At 34.6% G+C, this 18,931-nt stretch overlaps 1 protein-coding gene across 8 annotated transcripts in view; it reads left to right on the plus strand.

Annotated features, from left to right (window-relative positions):
* Positions 1-17,920, plus strand: part of TMEM196 (transmembrane protein 196) — a 207,032-nt gene extending 189,112 nt beyond the window's left edge. For 4 of the 8 annotated variants that reach the window (XM_067746196.1, XM_067746192.1, XM_067746191.1 and 1 more), the window contains 4 exons: positions 8,797-8,853; positions 12,868-13,122; positions 14,278-14,351; positions 17,150-17,920. In XM_067746196.1, coding sequence (XP_067602297.1) covers positions 8,797-8,853; positions 12,868-13,122; positions 14,278-14,351; positions 17,150-17,156 — 393 coding nt within the window. In that variant the 3' untranslated portion in view covers positions 17,157-17,920. The remainder of the gene's footprint in view (positions 1-8,796; positions 8,854-12,867; positions 13,123-14,277; positions 14,352-17,149) is intronic. The other 4 variants (XM_067746197.1, XM_067746199.1, XM_067746194.1 and 1 more) reach the window with 2 other exon arrangements.
* Positions 17,921-18,931: the final 1,011 nt, after the last annotated feature.

Raw genomic sequence — 18,931 nt, forward strand, 5'->3', positions numbered from 1 at the left:
AAGATCATGTATTTTTCCATTTGTAAAAATATTCTATTACCTTATTTATTAATGCTTTTAGGGATTATTTTATTCATTAAAACTTGTACTATAAATGTATTTTTAAGAATTTTATTATTTCTTATTGAAAATGGGATTTCTTCCCTTACAGCCTCCAGTAGGATGTTTGTCTACCTTAATTTATTAGTTTCCGTATATTAATTTGTGCCTTGCTACCTTACTAAATCATCTTATTTTTTGTAGTGAATGTTAGAGTTGATTCTCTTGGAAATTTCATGAGTTAATCATACTGTCTGCAAACAATGATAGTTTTAACTCCTCTTTTCCAATTTTAATACCTTTAATTTCGTTCTACTATCCGATTGCATTGTCTAGTTGTGTAGTAGCTCCATTCCAGTATTCAACAAAAGTAGTGATACTGGGCATACTGATTATGTACATGACTTATTGCTGCTGGTGTTGACCATGGTCACCTGGCTGAGGTAGTGTTTGTTAGATCTCTCCTCTAACTTACTCTTTTTTCCCCCCTTTTCATATGATACTCTTTGGAAGGAAGTCTTTATGTGTGGACCACACTTAGGGAGTGGACCACACCTCTCTGAGAGTGAGGTATCTACATAAAATATTTGGAATTTTTCTGCATAGATTTGTCTCTTCTCCATAGTTATTTATGTATTTATTTATCCAATCATTTATTTATGTCAGTATGGCCCCATGAATATTTATTGTACTCATTGGTCACAATCTAATACTATTTTATTTATTTTGTTGCTCAAATTGTTCCAGCTTTAATCATTGGGAGCTCTTTCAATTGGCCTCTGTATCCCTCTGACAAACCTCAATCAGTGTGGGTTTTTTGTTTGTTTTTTGAGCATCTCCATACTTTCTGACACTATAGTATGCTCCTAGCCCATATCATATATTTTCTGCTGCATTCCAAGGAACACACATTTCTTTAAGGATTTGTGATTCGTTTTACTGGAGGACAGTTTTAGAAACCAAGAGCCAAGTGATAGGTGTGTTCTTTGCTACTAGTATCATTACATCTAGGCCCTCTCAGCTGACAGCAAGAAAATGTGTGTATACTAATGTGTATATTCACAGACCTATAAATAGTTCTGTATGTAGCTATATTTATAAATATTAAGTTAAAAATTACTTCACACTGCTATCTACAATGCTAATCTGTTACCATATAGATCATTCTAGGCTGTTCCCCATGCTTATCTATAAACTCACACTCCAATACTAAGAAACCTGTCTCCCACCATCCATCATCCATTTAATGTAATTGTTCAATTTTAGTATACATATATAGTAGGATCAGAATTGTTAATCAGTAACCCTGTAGGAAACAACTTTGTCCGACAGAGTATGGTGCTTATGTACAGTTTCTTTTGCCTTTACTTACTCAGGTCAGTATCTTTTCCCTCACCTTCTTCAGGGAAACCATTTCATACATTCATTGTTATACCGTAGATTGCTTTGTCACATTCTGCATTCCATCCTGTGATTCCATGACCCTCAAAATGATTTTTTAAATTTGCGTGCATTAAGGTTTATTCTTTGTGCCGTGAAGTTCTGTGAGTTTTGACAAATGTGTAGTGTCATGTAACCGTAATTACAATGTAATACAGAAGAGTTTCACTGCCTTAAAAATATCCCTTAGTCACCTATTCAATTTCCTCTACCTTGCCCCAAACGCTGGAAACTACTGAGCTTTTCACTGTCTCTTTTGTTTACTTTTTTCAGGATGTCATATAATTGGAATCATATGGTATGCAGACTTTTTAGACTGGCTTTTTTCATGTAGCAGTATACATTTAAATTTCATACATGTCTTTGAGTATCTTGATACCTCATTTATTTTTTATCACTGAATAGTATTTCATTGTATGGATATACCTGGTTTATCCGTTCACCTATTGAAGGACACCTTGGTTGCTTCCAGTTTTTGTCAGTGATGAACAAAACTGCTATAACGTGGCAAATTAGATGGGTAAATACCTGAAGGCACAATTGTTAGATCATATGGAAAGACTATGTTTAGCTTTGTAAGGACTGCCATGCGGTCTTCCAAAGTAGCTGTACCATTTTCCACTCCTATAAGGAATGAATGAAAATTTCCATTGTTCCACACTACCAGCAACTGATATTTCCAGTTTATTTTAAATTTTAGTTATTCTAATAGCTGTGTAGTGGTATTTCATTGTTGTTTAAATTCATGAGTTTTTAACAATAAATGATGGCGAATATCTTTCCATATGTACCATCCTTAGATCTTCTTTGGACAGATGTCTGTTAAGATCTTTTCCCCAAGTGTTAATTCAGTTTTTTGGTTTTTATTGTTGATCATGTTTTTATTTCAACCTATTCCCTTGCAGTATTTTTCCAATGATGATTATTTGCATCAGTTTCTTTATTATGCCTATTTTCTTAATTCCCAACACAAAATTAGTCAGATTCTTCCGGATAATAGTGTATCATGCTCAATTCTAGATCTAGTTAACTAAAACAAAACACAGAAAATTTAGGGAAGATTAGGATTTCTATTAAGAGAAAAATCTATCAGCAATGACGAAAGACACTGGGTAGAATAAGCTTAAAAATTATGAAAGAGTGCTCTCTGTTTCTGTGAACCATTAGAGACCAAACAGCCCTGACACTTTGAACTTATGTTACGAACAAGGACTTTGTGTTTCTCCCTTGAAGAGCACTTTATTTGGCTTCATATTTGTTGGTATCTCACTGAGAGTAATTAAGGGGAATATCACTGCTTCAATGAAGAGCTCTAAAATGAGTAGGCCTGCTGGCAAAGCACAGGTGAACATATTGAGTGCAATTCCAGACCATGAGAGCACATTGGAGTCACCTGCGAAGATTAAAATATTGATGCCTGAGTCCCAGCCTGGAGATCCTGATTCTTAATTGGCCACGGAATCAGGAATTTTAAAAGCTAATAAGCAGCCAGGTTTGAGAATCACTGCCCTCGTCCATCTTGATAAACTTGATAAACTTTCCTCATTTTACACATATAAAATTGATAAACTTGATAAACTTGATAAACTTTCCTCATTTTACACATATAATTGATACTGATACTGGAGTCACTAGAGAAATGGGATCCCAAAAGAAAAGAAGCCCATGACAGAGAGGACATCCTTAGGAGTCTAGCCAGGTGTCATGTAAGAAAGTCAAAATCATATCAGCACAGTATCAGGAAGACTATGAACTACTTTGGCATACTAGCATTTTGTGAGCTAAACTACAAAATAATCCTGTTAGACTTCAGTTATTATTCTTTAATAGGTGATTGAAGTAGAGTAAAAATATTCAAGAACTGGTGGTAACAAAACAAATCATCAAACTTTTAATCCAGGTACAAGGAGAAATATACCATTTTAATCAGAGAGATTTCTTTTGAATCAATTTCTCAACACTTATTATTTTTGGTGTGTTTTCCTAATAGTTTTTCTATATGTTTTAAAGAAACTGATTAATTTTGATGAAACTGTATAAATCAGTAAATGTTACCAAAGCATTAAGTTGAATTTGTGGTTCATCTCATTATCTTGAAGGGGAAAAAAGTACCATTTCTATTTTCAAATGTGTATATCTTCTGTAATTGGCTAGTGAATTTCAGTGAAAATTAATTCCCCTGAGGTGGTTAAATGTTACGTGAGAAAAATTTTAATAAGCTGTCTCAAAATAAGATTGGCCCACTGTCTTTCATAATCCCATCTGCCCAGCACTTTCTTGGTCTCCTAGCCAGCTGATAGAACCATTGCTTTTATCTGCTTCCATTACAACCATGATTCCCAAATTTTCCATTACATAATTTAAATAGAAATTCTACAATAGCCCTTTTTCTCTTAGTCCTTTCGCAAAATAAGCTTCTTGGACAGAAAGAAATAGTAATAAGGAAGTCATTAACTAGCATCTAGGTCAGGGCTGAAGGAGAAAGAGAGAGAGAGAGAGAGACATTGAGAGAAAGGGAAAACCAGTGAGAGAGAGAGAAAGGGAAAACCAGTAAGGAAAGAGGTTTTCATTCATTTTAGGAAAGTTTTAACAAATCTTTTCCTCTTTACCTAGCAGAGTGTCTCTCCCTCTCTCTATTCTCCCTATTATTAGAGAAATTGAATACATTCACCTATGTTCTGATTGCTTTACATTACTGAAATTATTTACACCTACTTATTTTATAGTTTCACTTTATTTCCATTCATTTTTCAAGCTTTCCTGACATCTGTTGGTTCAATCTTTATTGTCGTTGTTGTATTTTTTTCTCCTTTTATTTTTCTGGTCTTTGATATTTTAATGCACAAATTTAAACTTCTACTTCTCTATCGATATCTGGCACATTAGTGCCTCCAGTACTCTGCCAAATGATACAAGAATCTTAGAACATTTTACTTACATGCTCTTTAACTCTAACCCACCATCTCTCATGCCAACATCACCTGGGATATTCATTCTAAACTGATATTATTTTTTCTAATCAATACATTTCTATTTAAAATATTTCCTGTTTTGCTTTATTTTGTGCTCTTGCTACTTACTATATTTCTTTCTTAACTCATGTCTTCCCCTGTTTGTTTTCCTGAAGAACAACTTCTAGTTCTTTTAAGAGCTTCTAATTCTTTTAGACACTGTCATGTGAAATAATGTTTTGAAGCCTGTATTAGTTTCCTATTGCTGCTAGAACAAATTACCATAAACTTAGTGGCTTAAAATAACAGAAATTTATTCTGTCACAGTGCTGGGAGGCAGAAGTCTAAAATGGGTCTGCAGGGCTGCATTCTTTCTGGAGGCTCCAGGGGAGAATCCCATTTCCTTACCTTTCCAGTTTACAGAGGCCACCTACATCGTTTGCCTCATGGCTCTCTCCCCCCATCTTCAAAGCCAGCAGTGTAGCCTCTTCAAATATCTTTGTCTCTGTGTCTTCATATAACTTTCTTTTGACCTTCTTGTGTTCCTCTTAAGGGACCTATGATTACATTCAGCACCTACCTGATCCTACATTTAGCACAATGATCTCCTCATCTTGAGCTTCTTAATTTAATCACAACTGCCCAAGGCTTTTTTGCCATATAAGGTAACATTCATGGATTCTGGGGATTAGGATGTGTGTATATTGGGAGCCATTATTCAGCCTACCACAGTTCTTTTGCCCAAATGAGCACATCTCTTTGTAATCTCTTGTGTAAATGAGAGATTGGCTGTATGTACAGCACAAATTCAAGTTTTTCTTTCAAAATCTTGTATTTTATCTTAATATCTTCTTTTAGGCTGTTAGTGTGAAAGGTGGAGTCATCCTGTTGAGGAATTGATTTTACTGTTAACAGTGATTATCTTTGGTGCATCAAGTCTTCAAATTCCATTAATGTAGGGCTGTGGTTACCTGAACTTTTTCAGTGTCAGTGCCTCACCCTCAGCTTTCCGTTGTCCCTGCTCACTTCTAGAAAAGTTATCAGTCTGTAGTTTATTCACTTTTTCTTACTGTTAAGGTGGTATTGCTTTAGCCTTTCTACGTCCTAAGCAACAGCAGAAGGCTCCATAGACCTTTCATTAAGAAAATCCACTCAAAATTTAGAATGCTATGTCCATAACAGCTCCATTTCATTCTACAATGAGGCACAGCCTAGAATGCTATGTCCATAACAGCTCCGTTTCATTCTACAATGAGGCACAGCCTTAGTTATCTATTGAATTTAATCTAAATTGAAATCAAACAAATTCCACTTGGAGGACTTAACTAGTTTTATTGCATGGTTGCCCTTGATGCCCTATCATTAGATTGCTTCATTTATATAACTTCCTAGTAAGAGCAAAGCAAATAATTCTCCCTGGATTAAAATTAAAATTAAGCAAATAATTCTCCCCACCTTCTCAGGTATAATATAAAATTATATTTTCTCATGTAAAATTGTATACCTAATTCAGGATAGAGACAGAGATATAGATATCCAGCTATCAGTTTTACTTTTTTTTTTTAACTAATTTGTTTTTCACTTGTTTCATAATTTCTGTAATGTGGGTCATCGTTCTGCATCCTGGATAAAGTTATGTTGAACAAAAATAGTATCTTGAAATACTATAACAGACTCCTTATATAGTAAGGTACACTTAATTTTAGACTGTGATGCAATCAACTAATCTTATAATTACTTTTATTACAACAAAAATTAACAAATGGCAAGGGTAAAGAGTGCAATTGTAGATGATGAAGTGTCATTGAATGCTTATGGCCGGATCTGCTAGCATAATGCAGTCTGCACTAACACTGAAAAATCCTTTTGAAAAGCATTCCCATTACATTATTAGAAATAAATTAACTTAGACACTTAAGCCTGAGATTTTATGTATGATCTGTGACCTTGATGTGTGACCTTGAGTAAGTCACTAAACCTGTCTGGACCGCTCGTTTCCCTTTTAAGATCCTTTGTGGTGCTATGACTTGGGGTAAAGTTAGCCAATAAAATAAGAGATTATTTACTGCTTTTTTGTGCTTCTTTTACTCTTTTCTGTAAACTGTGATGACTAAACTCAAGCCGGGATCCCTTAAAGCCTCCTCAGAATTGCATAATTTTGTATACTTCCCATTACATGGGTCTGTTTTTTCTCATGTTAGTTTTCTCTAAGGAGTGTGGATTTTGGATACCCAGCAGAAGTATTTACACTGCAGGCCTGCTTGAGAGTGGAAAAACATTGTTGGATTCCCTTCCTACTCTACCTTCCCCCTCCCCAAATTTCTTAGAGGTACAATAGGAAGAAGCAATTTTATTGCACTTAGTTTTTCCAACCAAGTGAATGGACAGTTAGCTTGGAGAGCTCTGCTTATGGTCCTGAGGTCCCCTTGGGCTTTGTTGTGAATAAATAATGGCAATGTTTATAGATTTCAAAAAGATCCAAGGAACACAAAACTGCACTGCTTTCAAATTATTTCAAGAATGAGTTCTGGGTGAATGGACTTCCAGGGTGAATAATGGGTTAGTCAGGGAAGCAGGAGTAAGACATGCTGAATCTTTGATTTGGAGCTTGGAAGCACTGAGAGGCACGGAACTGGTCCAAACTGGAATGACTTGAGCATAACTTTGAAAGGTCTGAGATGGGATCAGTAAGAAAGAGTCCATATGAGGACAAGATCATCTAGACTTAGAACACAGAGAGGGGTGAGAAGTAGTCACTCAGAAGTTGCTTTTTAAGGCTTCTGAAAATTCTGCATGTATTTACATTTTATAAAGTTCTGAGTTTCTGCTCATGGTTTTATGGTATGAAAATTATTCTGTTAGATCTATTTATATAGTATGTCAACACTTTGTCTGTTATATACTTTCTGAATATAATCCCAATTTTATTTTTTGCCTTTGAGAGTTATGGTATTTTTTACTAACAAAATTATAATTGTATGTGTTAGTATTTGTAAGTATTTTCCGTTTTGGTCTGTGACTTTGCTGCTATGTTTAGAAAATCCTTCCCACTTCTCTAAAATCATATAAATCTTTTACTTTATCATCTCCTACCACATTTTTTTTTATACATTTAAATGTTCAAACTGCTTTGTAGGCATTTGGTGTATGATGTTAGATGATGAAGATTAACAAATTGTCCCAATTACGTTTATTAAATAAATAGTTCTGATCTTTTCCCCATAAATTTGAAAGGTCATCTATATTATATACCAAATTCTTATATATCTTTGTGGTCCCTTATCTGTCTTGCTGCATCATTGCTTGCTTTATAATCATTTTGTTCCCCTGTATGGAAAGTTCCCTGTGAAGGTAAATTTTTATTACCTATTATTTTTAATCAAATTTTGTTGGTGCTTCCCACAAGCATATTACTTATTTCAGATAATCCTTAGAGTATTTTGATGTGTATATTTTAAAATCTATTCATGTGTAAAATACTCAGTTAAAACCACTTATATTATTAGTTCTGACTTGAGATAGCAACGTTTAAAAGAAAAATCAAATGAAAACAAGCTTAACCATATTCAGTTTTCTTTGCTAATCTGAAAGCCCTTATTAATGAGTTTATTATTTTACTTATATGGTTTACTTCCAGCAAAAATATGCACAAATGGCCCTAAACGTTTCTCTCCAAATTAAACAATTTACCCCTTTCTGATAACCAAAATGTGTAATAGTGTGGAACTGGTAGACGATTTCATGCAGCTGCTTTTGCAAAGCAATTATGTCACCAATGTACTTATTTACAAGCAATTACATACCACTGATAGCTTCATCCTGTTGTGTTCTTCTGACATTTCTGGTAGAATGAGGAGGCAGCTATTTTACCTGACACAGTTTGAGAGGTACAAAGAATATCTCTACACAAAAAACACCTCCCTGTCTGATGCCTTCTCTTCCTCTAGCAGAGCCCACTGATTTCTAATTACTTAGTATGAAGGAATGTACCATACAGCCATACTAAAGAATGTATCATACCGGTTTTCTCCCGAGAAAATAGGAAGGGATAAGAAGACAGTGAAAGTAGACAGGAGGAACAAAACTCTAAATTCATCTACTTCATCCTTTTGCCTGGCGGTAAAACAGGTTCAAGTTGTGCTTAAATTCCACAATCACCTATATCAACTTTGCACAAAACTTTCATTAGAGTTTGCATTTTTATCCCTTACTATTCTAAAATCAGGTATTTTCCTTTTCAGCTTTTGATGGGAATGTAAAATTTTCAAGTTTCCCTGGAGAAAGTGTCATGAGTGAACTGTAAACTAAAAACTAGGAGTTCTCTTATCTTTGGATATGAAATAATTGTTATTCTTTTCCTTTTCAGTTTCTTCTTTGTGGCATATGTGGAATATTGTGCGCCAAAAAAAAATCTGGACTTGTCGTAAGTTTTTGCCTTGTTTGTATTGTGCATTGAAGTGTTTGAAATGTAAGAATTCAAAAAGGGAAATGATGACTAGCCAACTTTCATATCCTGAATGTTACTCATTTAGGATAAAAAGAAGACTGACAAATAAATCCTGGCTTTTTTCTTTTCAAAGAAAACCATCAAGATTATTATAGACTATGACAAAAGAAAGGAGAAGCTTTGATATACTCTTTAAATACATGAATCTGCAACCCTTAATGACCGCTGTGATGGCAGTCTCCACTTTTCGTTTATAGATTCCCAGACACTCACAAGAATCCTTCACTGAGCTGAAAAAGACAGAGCTTGAGTTCATGGGAAATTTAACTGTTTAGATATGGAACTGGGCCTAAAGATTACTAGCCTTGACTGTGAAGTTAATTTTGCAAAGCAGCAAAACAGCTGTGTTGTTATAGTTGTAGTTAATTCCCAAAGTTTTTTTATTTTATTTTATTTTATGACTGTGAATGCAAATGTAAGCGTTCTCAGAAGTTTTATGGTACTGCTGTGGGTTTTGGGGGTTGTGGAATACACTCCCAGTTCACTCTGATATTGGCTGGAGGAGGATTTCTGTGTGCTGCAGTGTGGATTCCCTACTGTCTTTCATGACATTTTTTGAGAGTTAGAAAGTAGGAAAAAGCATGTTTATTTTTTTGAGGACAATAGGAAATATCACAGACCTTTATAAGTTGGCAAAATATATTGTACATGGACCCTAGAAAGTGGTCTTTGAGACTGAAAAAAGGAGAAGGGGACCAGGATACCAGGGAAGGGGAAGTATTGCAGTCATTTGTTCAACTCCTTTTTCTAATCACAGTTTTCTTTGTGAGAATACCTATTGAGACAAAAAGGGTGAAGCCCCCATTGCTTTAGATATGTGAGATGTAATTTTAAAAAATTACATTAAGGGAAACCTTTGGATAAAAATTTTTTTGGAGGCTTGTAATTTGCATTTGTGATTCTCCCATCACTCTTTACTATGGTTTGCTTTCTTTCTACGCTTTTCCTCTAGCAAAACTCTTCATGGCTATATAGTAACAATTTCTTGGAACATGGATGAAAGAAAAGGAAAGGAATAAAGGAGAGAAGGAACAAAAGAAGGAAAGAAGGAAAGAAAGGGGGAGGGAGGGAGGGGAAGTAATGAAAAGGGAGGGAGAGGAGAGGGAGAAAGGAGGAAGGGCGAGGGGTGGGCCGGGGAGGGGAGACATCTAAGTCAGTCTGGGCTGCTGTAACAAGGTACCATAGACTGGGTGGCTTACAAACAACAGAAATTTATTTCTCACAGTTCTGGAGGCTGGAAGTCCCAGATCAGGGTGCCAGCATAGTTGGATTCTAATAAGACTCTCTTCTGGGTTGCAAATTTCTGGCTGTGTTCTCACGTGGCAAAAGAGGGAAGCGGGCTCTCTAGAATCCCTTATAAAAACAGGGACCCCGTTCATGAGGGCTCCATTCTCATGACCTAATTATCTCCCAAAAGTTCTGCCTCCAGATACTATAATATTGGGGATTAGGCTTCAAATATGAATTTTGGAGGGACACAAACATTCAGTTCATAGAAGAAGGGAAGGGAAGGGATTTTTTTTAAAGGCCACTAGCGTCTTTTCTGTTTTCCTAATTCTCTTATAAGTTATAAAAAAAAAATTATAAGATCTAAGCTTTTTAGAAACTACCATCCACTTTATCCTCCTGTACCATCTGAGGTTCCCATAGATGACATTAACTGTCTAAGATTCTCTACCCTTTAATAAAATTATGTGAAAATTTCTCCACTCCAAATAACTCTAAAGTCTAGAATCTCTAGTCTGGTAAGATTTAACAATAGTATATGGTTATAAACTTGGTACAGATTTTAACGTTTTAATTCCTGAGTGAGAATGTTCTGTCTGCACATGTTAATGAAGTGTCATGCCTTTAAGGAATTAATGGCAATAACATCAGGAGAGATAGTGTTTTCCTGTAATAGTCTATTAAATTTGTTATTTATTTTATTAATTAACAGTAATTCATTATTTGAAGGCTAGAATGTAATATCTTTCCATATTTTCTGGGAATGAGTAAACACCAAAATATATTTCCAAGAAACAGCATGTCATTTGAATATACTTTAGAAGGAAATATAACTGATTGATTCTATTTGACATTGGGAGCTACAGTTTCCCACTTGGGGTGATTCGTTGATTTGGTAATTGACATTCAATGCTATATTTCATCAACCATTAGAAGATTATACTCATCCATCACTGGGTTTTCAGTTTTGGTGATAAGTACAGAAAGACAGACACAATCAGGAATGCTGAATTAAGTTAGAGAAAGAAAACAAACTACCTGTAGTTCATTCTGCCCATTGTTCTATTTCATACATCCATGGCCTTACCCTTTGCTGGGAACTACATGCACTTAGCCTAGATGAACTGTTGTCAAGGAGGCCTTATCTGAAACCCCTGGTTGGGCTACATTCCCCTGCTCCGTACTCCAAGGGCTACCTTTCATCCTTCTTTCTTAATATTTGCCATAATATGTTGGAACGTTGGATCTTCTCTCACACAAGGCTGCAGTGTTCTCAAGGGGAATAACTATGAGCTGTTCTTTTTTTTGTAATGACAACTGCTGCCTCACTCATGGCCTAACAGATGCTAGGTGCTCATTAAGTGTTTGCTAAAGTCAACTAACTGTCAACAGAAAATAATACCTAATAAAGTAAAATTAAATGCTAAAGTAAGTTATATAGCTGTTTTGCCCTGTGGACTTATGCCAAAGGAGATCAGTCAAGTCCAGGAATGCTTTCTGAGGAAGTTAGGACTAGATTTGTGTCAGTCTTCCATCTAGGGAACCAAGAAAGAAGCAAAATAATTTCCAGGAAATGAAAATATTATTGAAATGGGAATGAACAAGCTATACTGAGGGACAAGGGAGGTGAATAGAGTGGAGACAGTGTTCCAGAGAAAAATGGAAATAGGGTTGAATAATTAAATTAGTATCACACTATAAAGTATCATCAAAGCTCATGGGAGAATTTAGACTAGATACAAATACAGAATAAAATTATTAAAGCTATTGGAATATTAAATTAAATGTATTAAACATTTACTGCACAAAAGGCATTGTGTTGTGCTTGGTTCTGCCAGAGATCCTATGATATTTAGGTTGAATAAAAACCCCTAGCTCAAAAAAAAAAAAAAAAAAAAAAACCCTAGCTCTATTAACAGAGACTCAGATCAAGGGAAGAGTAGGATCAAAAGCAAAGCTACATCCTGCGTTTCTCCATAGCAGTCAACCAAACAGTGGTTTTGGACTATCTATTGTGTGGTGTCACAGAGTAACAAAAGATTTGTAACATAAAGCACCAGTTCATAGAGGGTCCCTAAACTATCTCTTGGGAAAATAGATACTAAAACAATAAAATTCTTATAAATGAAAAAAAAAAGGAGTTAACTAAATTCCCTAAGCTCACACAGCTAGAGAAGTACGGGGAGGTTTGAAGCTCATTGGAACTAATGACATTTCAGGGAGAAGACATTTAAATATTGGGGGGCGGGGGTGGGAATTAACAGAGAAACCGTAATTTGAGTCAAAAAATCTGGATTCAATTCTTAAATTTGAGTGTTAACTGCTCATCATTCATTTTCCAAATGTATATCACCTCTCAGAGGATAGCTTGGTGGGTTAATTGAAATGCATAGTAGCACGCAATAGATATTAAATATTATTTAAATCTGAATCTACCTAGAAGATAAATTTTGCTTACTTCAGAGTTTTCATAAGATGTATCCCTGGCCTTTATATAGTCAACTATTAATTCCTGAAACACTGTGGTCTACTCCCTCTCCATTGAGTCAGAGTGCAGGGAATCTTGGTGAAAAGAGAGCCCCTGTCCTCTAAGAAGCACCAAAAGCACCTTCTCTTTATTGTAACTCAGCCATCCTTGACGTGCAGCAGGTCGGTGCAGTGTGTTCCAGTCAGCTTTAACTCCCCCTCTCTTTTTCGTATCAGATGATCCTCTTTTCTGCCTGCTGCATCTGTGGACTCATTGGGGGCATCTTGAATTTTCAGTTCCTTCGGGCAGTGACAAAGAAGACCTCTTCCCTCTATCCCCTGCATCTCGCGTCCATGTCTCTTGCGTGCATTGGGATCGGGGGCTGCACCCTCTCTTCGTGGCTCACTTGTCGACTAGCCAGCTATGAACAGAGGAGGATGTTCTCAGAGAGGGAGCATTCTCTGCATCACTCTCATGAAATGGCTGAGAAAGTGAGTTTTGTACCTCTGCCTCTCATTGCTATCACATGAAGACTGCAGTCAAATCTAGGTGAATCAACTTGCAGCTTTAGATGAGAATTTAAGGAATTGGATTTTATAAAAATTTGGCCCTATTGGACTAAGAATAGGAATTTTAAATTATTTTTTCCCTGTAATTCTGGGCACACCTATTTTTGACATAATTTTCTCTATCTATATAAAAACACAGCTCCTAAAATAGAACTAGTAAAATATTGAATGTCTTATAAATATGGATTTTTAACGTATTGTACTGAGGAAAAACATAAACTAAAAACACTCTCAACTCAATAATATCAGTTTTAGAAATCCGATGGCTTCTCCTTTCTAACTCACCCCTTGTGCTTGTAAGTAGATGCATTTGATTATGTAAATTAGATTTTCACGCATAAAGGGGCCTTTTAATAAGGCAACAAAAAGCCCTGCCTATCAGTGCAGATATTACAATACACATAAAGCTTCATTTAATTCTCATCTAAGCTTCATGCATATTTGGGTAGCTTTGCCTGTATTTTAAATAATGTTCCTTGCATAATTGTTTCATGATACCCATTCAAACAAGAAGTTACATTTATTGCATCAAAGGACAAATGATATAGTGAGCTGTCTGTGTTTCTTCTACATTTTGCCCATATTTCTTAATTCAGCTCCTGCTACTGGATCCGTTAAGGAAAAGATAAAACATTTGTAAAATAAACTCACTAAGATAATGGCCACATCACATTTTACTTGATATCATGGAAATAAAATTGCATAACAACAGAATAGAAGAAAGAATAGCACGAGTTACAATTGCATACTTCTTTATAATGTGATTTTGAGAAAAAATATTCTGTAGTTTATGTGTTTCCCTTTCATATACAATTTATACACTCAAATAAGGAGAGTAGATGCTCTTAAATTGTTCCCAGAAAGCAATTTTAAACAGATCTACATGTATCCTTCAAAAAAGAATTAATAGTCCAAATAGCAGGACTGGTAATTCAAAGAAATGGATTGTTAAAAATAGGTTATCATTATATATTTGGATAATGGCTCTTTTGTGCTCTATTTTTATATTAGTGTGATTTAGGTTTCTGTGTCTATGCTTGTGCAATATTTATTGTATGATTGTTATATTTATATTAGAGATTGAGGGCTATTGAAATAACCGACTTGCCCAGCTGCCCGGTGGTGCACCCGACACCAGAGTTACCTACAAGGTACGCTGACTTCTAGGGAGTTACCATGTTGTAATGTCACTGCAGGAAGCACTGCCTCTTCTAGGAAGCCATGATGTCAGCAGATCAGTCTGGACTGATGCTGTGATATTGTTCCTCAAAGTATTGCTTTTGTGAGAACTACTTTGAGGACCTGATATAAACCAACATGGCAAAGTCTTGCAGCTTGAAAGTTGGTTGAGTATTTAAAATATTCAGCCTGCCTGTGAGCATCCAAACACATTTCTGCTTGGATGATTTGTGACTCCTTTATCCTCTGCTACATCATGATTCTGACTCGATATCATCATTCACAGACCAGAGTTTTGTTTTTAATAATACATGTGTCTGATAAAGGCAAACTTTGTATTGCTCTCATGCTAAAGCTGCATGAGTAGATAACTTAAGTTTGACACTAATACAGTAAAAATTCTGTATAAAAGCTTTCTTCTTATAAACCTATCTGATATGATACATTTCAAATTTATTTCCCATATTTTATACTTCTGAAAATAAATAGTCACCATTCTTGCTTTGGTTAAAAAATATAATAAGAAATACAGGGAGTCACACAGATATTATGGCCCAATTGCAGAAAGTATATCCACTTGCAAACAGTCACAGTTGGTCCTGCCCAAATTTAAAGTATAATCTTTTGCTAAATTGGACATGCCTATCTGCAAATAAACTGAAGATACTTGACCACTTAAAAACTAATTTTCACTGTTTTTTCCTACCAGTGATTTTTCTGTGTCCATATTAGGGTGACTTTAGTTAAGAAAATTCTTTCTTTTGGTAAGGTTTTTAAAAACTGGATTTTTTTCTTAATCCCACAATAAAAGTTTATACCTTAATTTTTTATGATTATTTTTAAGCTACTTTTTGAATGCAGAGTTATTTTAGGAGAAGTAAAGGCATCTATGAATCTTCTATAAATTCCTTAGAAAATTGTTTTTGTCCTACTAGAAGGAATAGAAGTAGATGGATGAGTAAATTTTATTAAAGATCATTTTGGAGAGATCATTTCTATTTTTCTTGCCACCAGTAATGAGTTTTTAAATGAACCTCAAATCAGGTATCTTATCAATAAACTTACCCTCAGCCGAATAACCCCAATGTATTATCGGACCTAATTTCACAGTATATATCTAGCAGAGACAGCCTCTCAGTTATAGTGAACCATTGCCAGACCGTAGAGGCTGGCTATTGGCGCCCAAAGAACTTCTCCACTTTTTGTCAGAGCTTTTACCCTAAACTGGTATGAGATTTTAGGCCTTAGGTGATTCCTCAGCACCTTATTAGGGTAGGTATAGTGGATACCCACATACAACACTACCCTTATGGCGTGGAAGGGGCAAGGCACTTTGCATGGAGAGATGGGTCTTGATGTGAGAAGAGGAAGAGTCTTCTTTGCATATTGTCTTCTTCCTCAGCATTTTCTTGACGGTAGCGCTACCCCGTGTTCTAAAAGACACCAAAGTTTTCAAAAGCAAAGTTCCAAAATCAGACCAATTCCTACCTTCCAGTCCCTCACTGATTCTCCTAAGCAACTTTCAAAACCACCAAATCCAAGAAGTAAGCATCTGTATTTTACTCCATCTCCTATATTGAGTTTTCAAAGAGAAGATACTAAAAATGAGGCATGTGATATCTTTTCATTTCTGAAATAAAGATTTGGAAGAATTTCTAAAGTTTACAGAAGCAAACACATTACTTTTAATTCACCCAAACAGAAAGTAGATATACCTGATAGGCTTAAGATCATTGAGAAAATAATTTATTTCAATTGGAGTCCTCTTTACAGCTCTTTTGCAAATAGGCTTGTTCAAGTGGGGAAAGATGTTTTCATCTATTTTTAGATAGTTTTGCCTAAATATTATTTATAATATGGTGCACTAACCATTATAAATGTGAATGGGCCTCACATGTCCTCATTACCTTTTATTGTGTAGGGAAGAGTTTAACGTTTAACAAAACATATGAATTCAAAGCATCTGAATTTTTCTTAAATTAACATATTTTCTAAAATTGCAAGTGAAACTTTTTATGTAAGTTCATTCTTGATATCGAAATTTCTGTTGCCTTCCCATGTAGTTTTCCTTATTAACTACTTAGTAATTGATCTCTTAAAAAACATGTTAAGAGCTTTTTTTCTAATTTTTATTTTTTAAATTTATTTTGTGTGTGGTTTTTTTTTAACATCTTTATTGGAGTATAATTGCTTTACAATGGTGTGTTAGTTTCAGCTTTTACAGTTTGTTTTTTACTGTATGAGTGAAGTGTCGTGAAAAGCAATCTGTCCTACTATGAATTATTAGTGATCTTCAGTTACAGATAGGCAATCCCCTGGTGGACATTTTTCAGTTCTTCACGAAAAGCCCACACATTTTTCTATAGAGCAAAGGTAACCCCTAGAATCTGTTGGCATTTTGTTGACATGCTCAACAGAGGAACCTATACATTGAAAAAGTTAAGTATTTAACCATCTTCTTTCTAGGTCAGGTCTTTCCAAAACAGAGTTGAGGGCCGAGAGGGGAGACTAAGGGGGCTGGGGAGAGATTGAACTGTTGCTGTGGGTAGAAGACTTTGGTCTAACAGACTGTCACTTCAGTGTTTCATGGGTTCCAAGATTCCATGAAATTTCATTTCCTCAAATTCAGCAACAGCACTAATCCTTGTCCTTCCCCAAAAGTCAGCAAGTTTTTCAATGACTTGAAATTTCTGTTTTGTAAACCCATTAATCAAATTAATGCCTTACTCTGAAAGTGAATTTTAATTAATTCATGTTATTTTCCTAACAGGAAATGACAGACAACATGAGCAATGGAGGACCGCAGCTGATATTTAATGGAAGAGTATAATCAATATTTTAAAGAACTGAACACTTTTTAAGATTTTCACGAGGCAAAGAACTACCAAAGGACTAGGAGATAAGTTAAAACAGTTCTTGCATTTGCTGTTATCTCTCCTGAGTACTTACTAAAACTATTCTTCCTCAGTTTTGCCTCACTTTACTTCTTCAGCTTTTTTTTACTGGTGAAAAACTTTCCAGAAATGTTCTAGTACAGTAATTTCAACCAACTTTCCAGATTGTTCTAAAAAAGACTTTTCAGGAAGAAAAAAAAAAGGAATAGATAGAATAGAAAGATTCATATTCTACACAAACACTATTTGACTAGCATGAGTGTTAGATTTGTAATGACATATTTCATATAAGTAATTAAAAAGTGCAAATATCAAGAAATAATAATTTATTGATGTCTTTGTTCTGAAAGACGATGGCTTCAAAGAATGCCACAATTTAAAACCTCAGCAATGCCTTGTTATAAAATCATTGTAATTATTTTCAATTTGTGAATGAACTATATTTCATAATTTATTTGTAAATTACAAAAAAAAAAAAACACCCTAAAACATACAAAAGAGGTTTTTTAAGAGAGACAATATTAATCTGTATGATATTTTTGCATTTTTCCACAGAGTGAAAAGTTATAAATGAATATGTTTTGATTATACTGTGTAAATTGATGGGCATGTTCATGAATGAGCCTAAGAATAAAATAAAGTATGTGTATGTGTGTGTATATATACTGTAAATATAGAAAATATATATAGGACATATTTATAGCATTCATGAATGTAAATAAGTAGTAGAAAGGAAATTGTGGTGTTGTGGGGATATTGTCAAGATTCTATTCCCACAGAAATGGGAGGGCAATTGTTCAAGGCTTTTCTATGCCCACAAAGTCACATTTAATTTCTACTAAATTTTTTCAATTTTATTTCTTTATTATGTCTGCTGTATGTAAATATCATTGTGGCTGATATTACGGAGTTAAGTGATCTGAATAGTGGAGTATCAAGATAGATTGCTTAATTATTTGGCCATTTTACTATTATTATGATATTTATGTAAGAACAATTATTAATATTGATTTATAAGCATAACAACTTTAATTCAAATACTTTCACATTTATAAATATAGACAGAATGACTTGCAATTATTCATGTTATTTATATTTCAAACACTTTACAGCTCAATTAAATTATATAAAAGGACAGATGATGTATTCCCAAAAGATGCAGGTACAATTAGCTTTGTTAGAATTTAATTTAGGTTTTTTGGTTTTGTTTTACAATTCACATGGAAAAATACAGACCATTTTTTAAGAATGCCTATATCCAAAGAACCTGAAAGAGTTCTCTGTAGAAGGAAATTAAAAGATAGGCTTATATTTACACAGCTAAATTCAACCCTCTCTTCCATAACGGAATGTTAAAATAGTAATCTATGACACTACATACAGGCGAGAAAATAGCTTGGTCTTTGAAAATATTTGTGAGAATATAACTTGTGGCAACAGATAAAGAAAGTATATATTTTAAAATATGTAACTCATTGTATTGTACACTTTTATTATTCCGCAAAGCTAATCAGTTTTCAGGTCATTTTTTATGAGTTACTTACTGAACGATAGGTAAATTAGCACCTTTAATATCCAGTATGAGAACATGTTATAATTTAGAAGCAAAATATAGGTTTTAGTTGTGCTAACAAAATAAAAATAATGCCAGTTAATGG

The sequence above is a fragment of the Pseudorca crassidens genome, chromosome 8 (genome assembly GCF_039906515.1).
Source record: "Pseudorca crassidens isolate mPseCra1 chromosome 8, mPseCra1.hap1, whole genome shotgun sequence".
NCBI classification, from domain to species: domain Eukaryota; kingdom Metazoa; phylum Chordata; class Mammalia; order Artiodactyla; family Delphinidae; genus Pseudorca; species Pseudorca crassidens.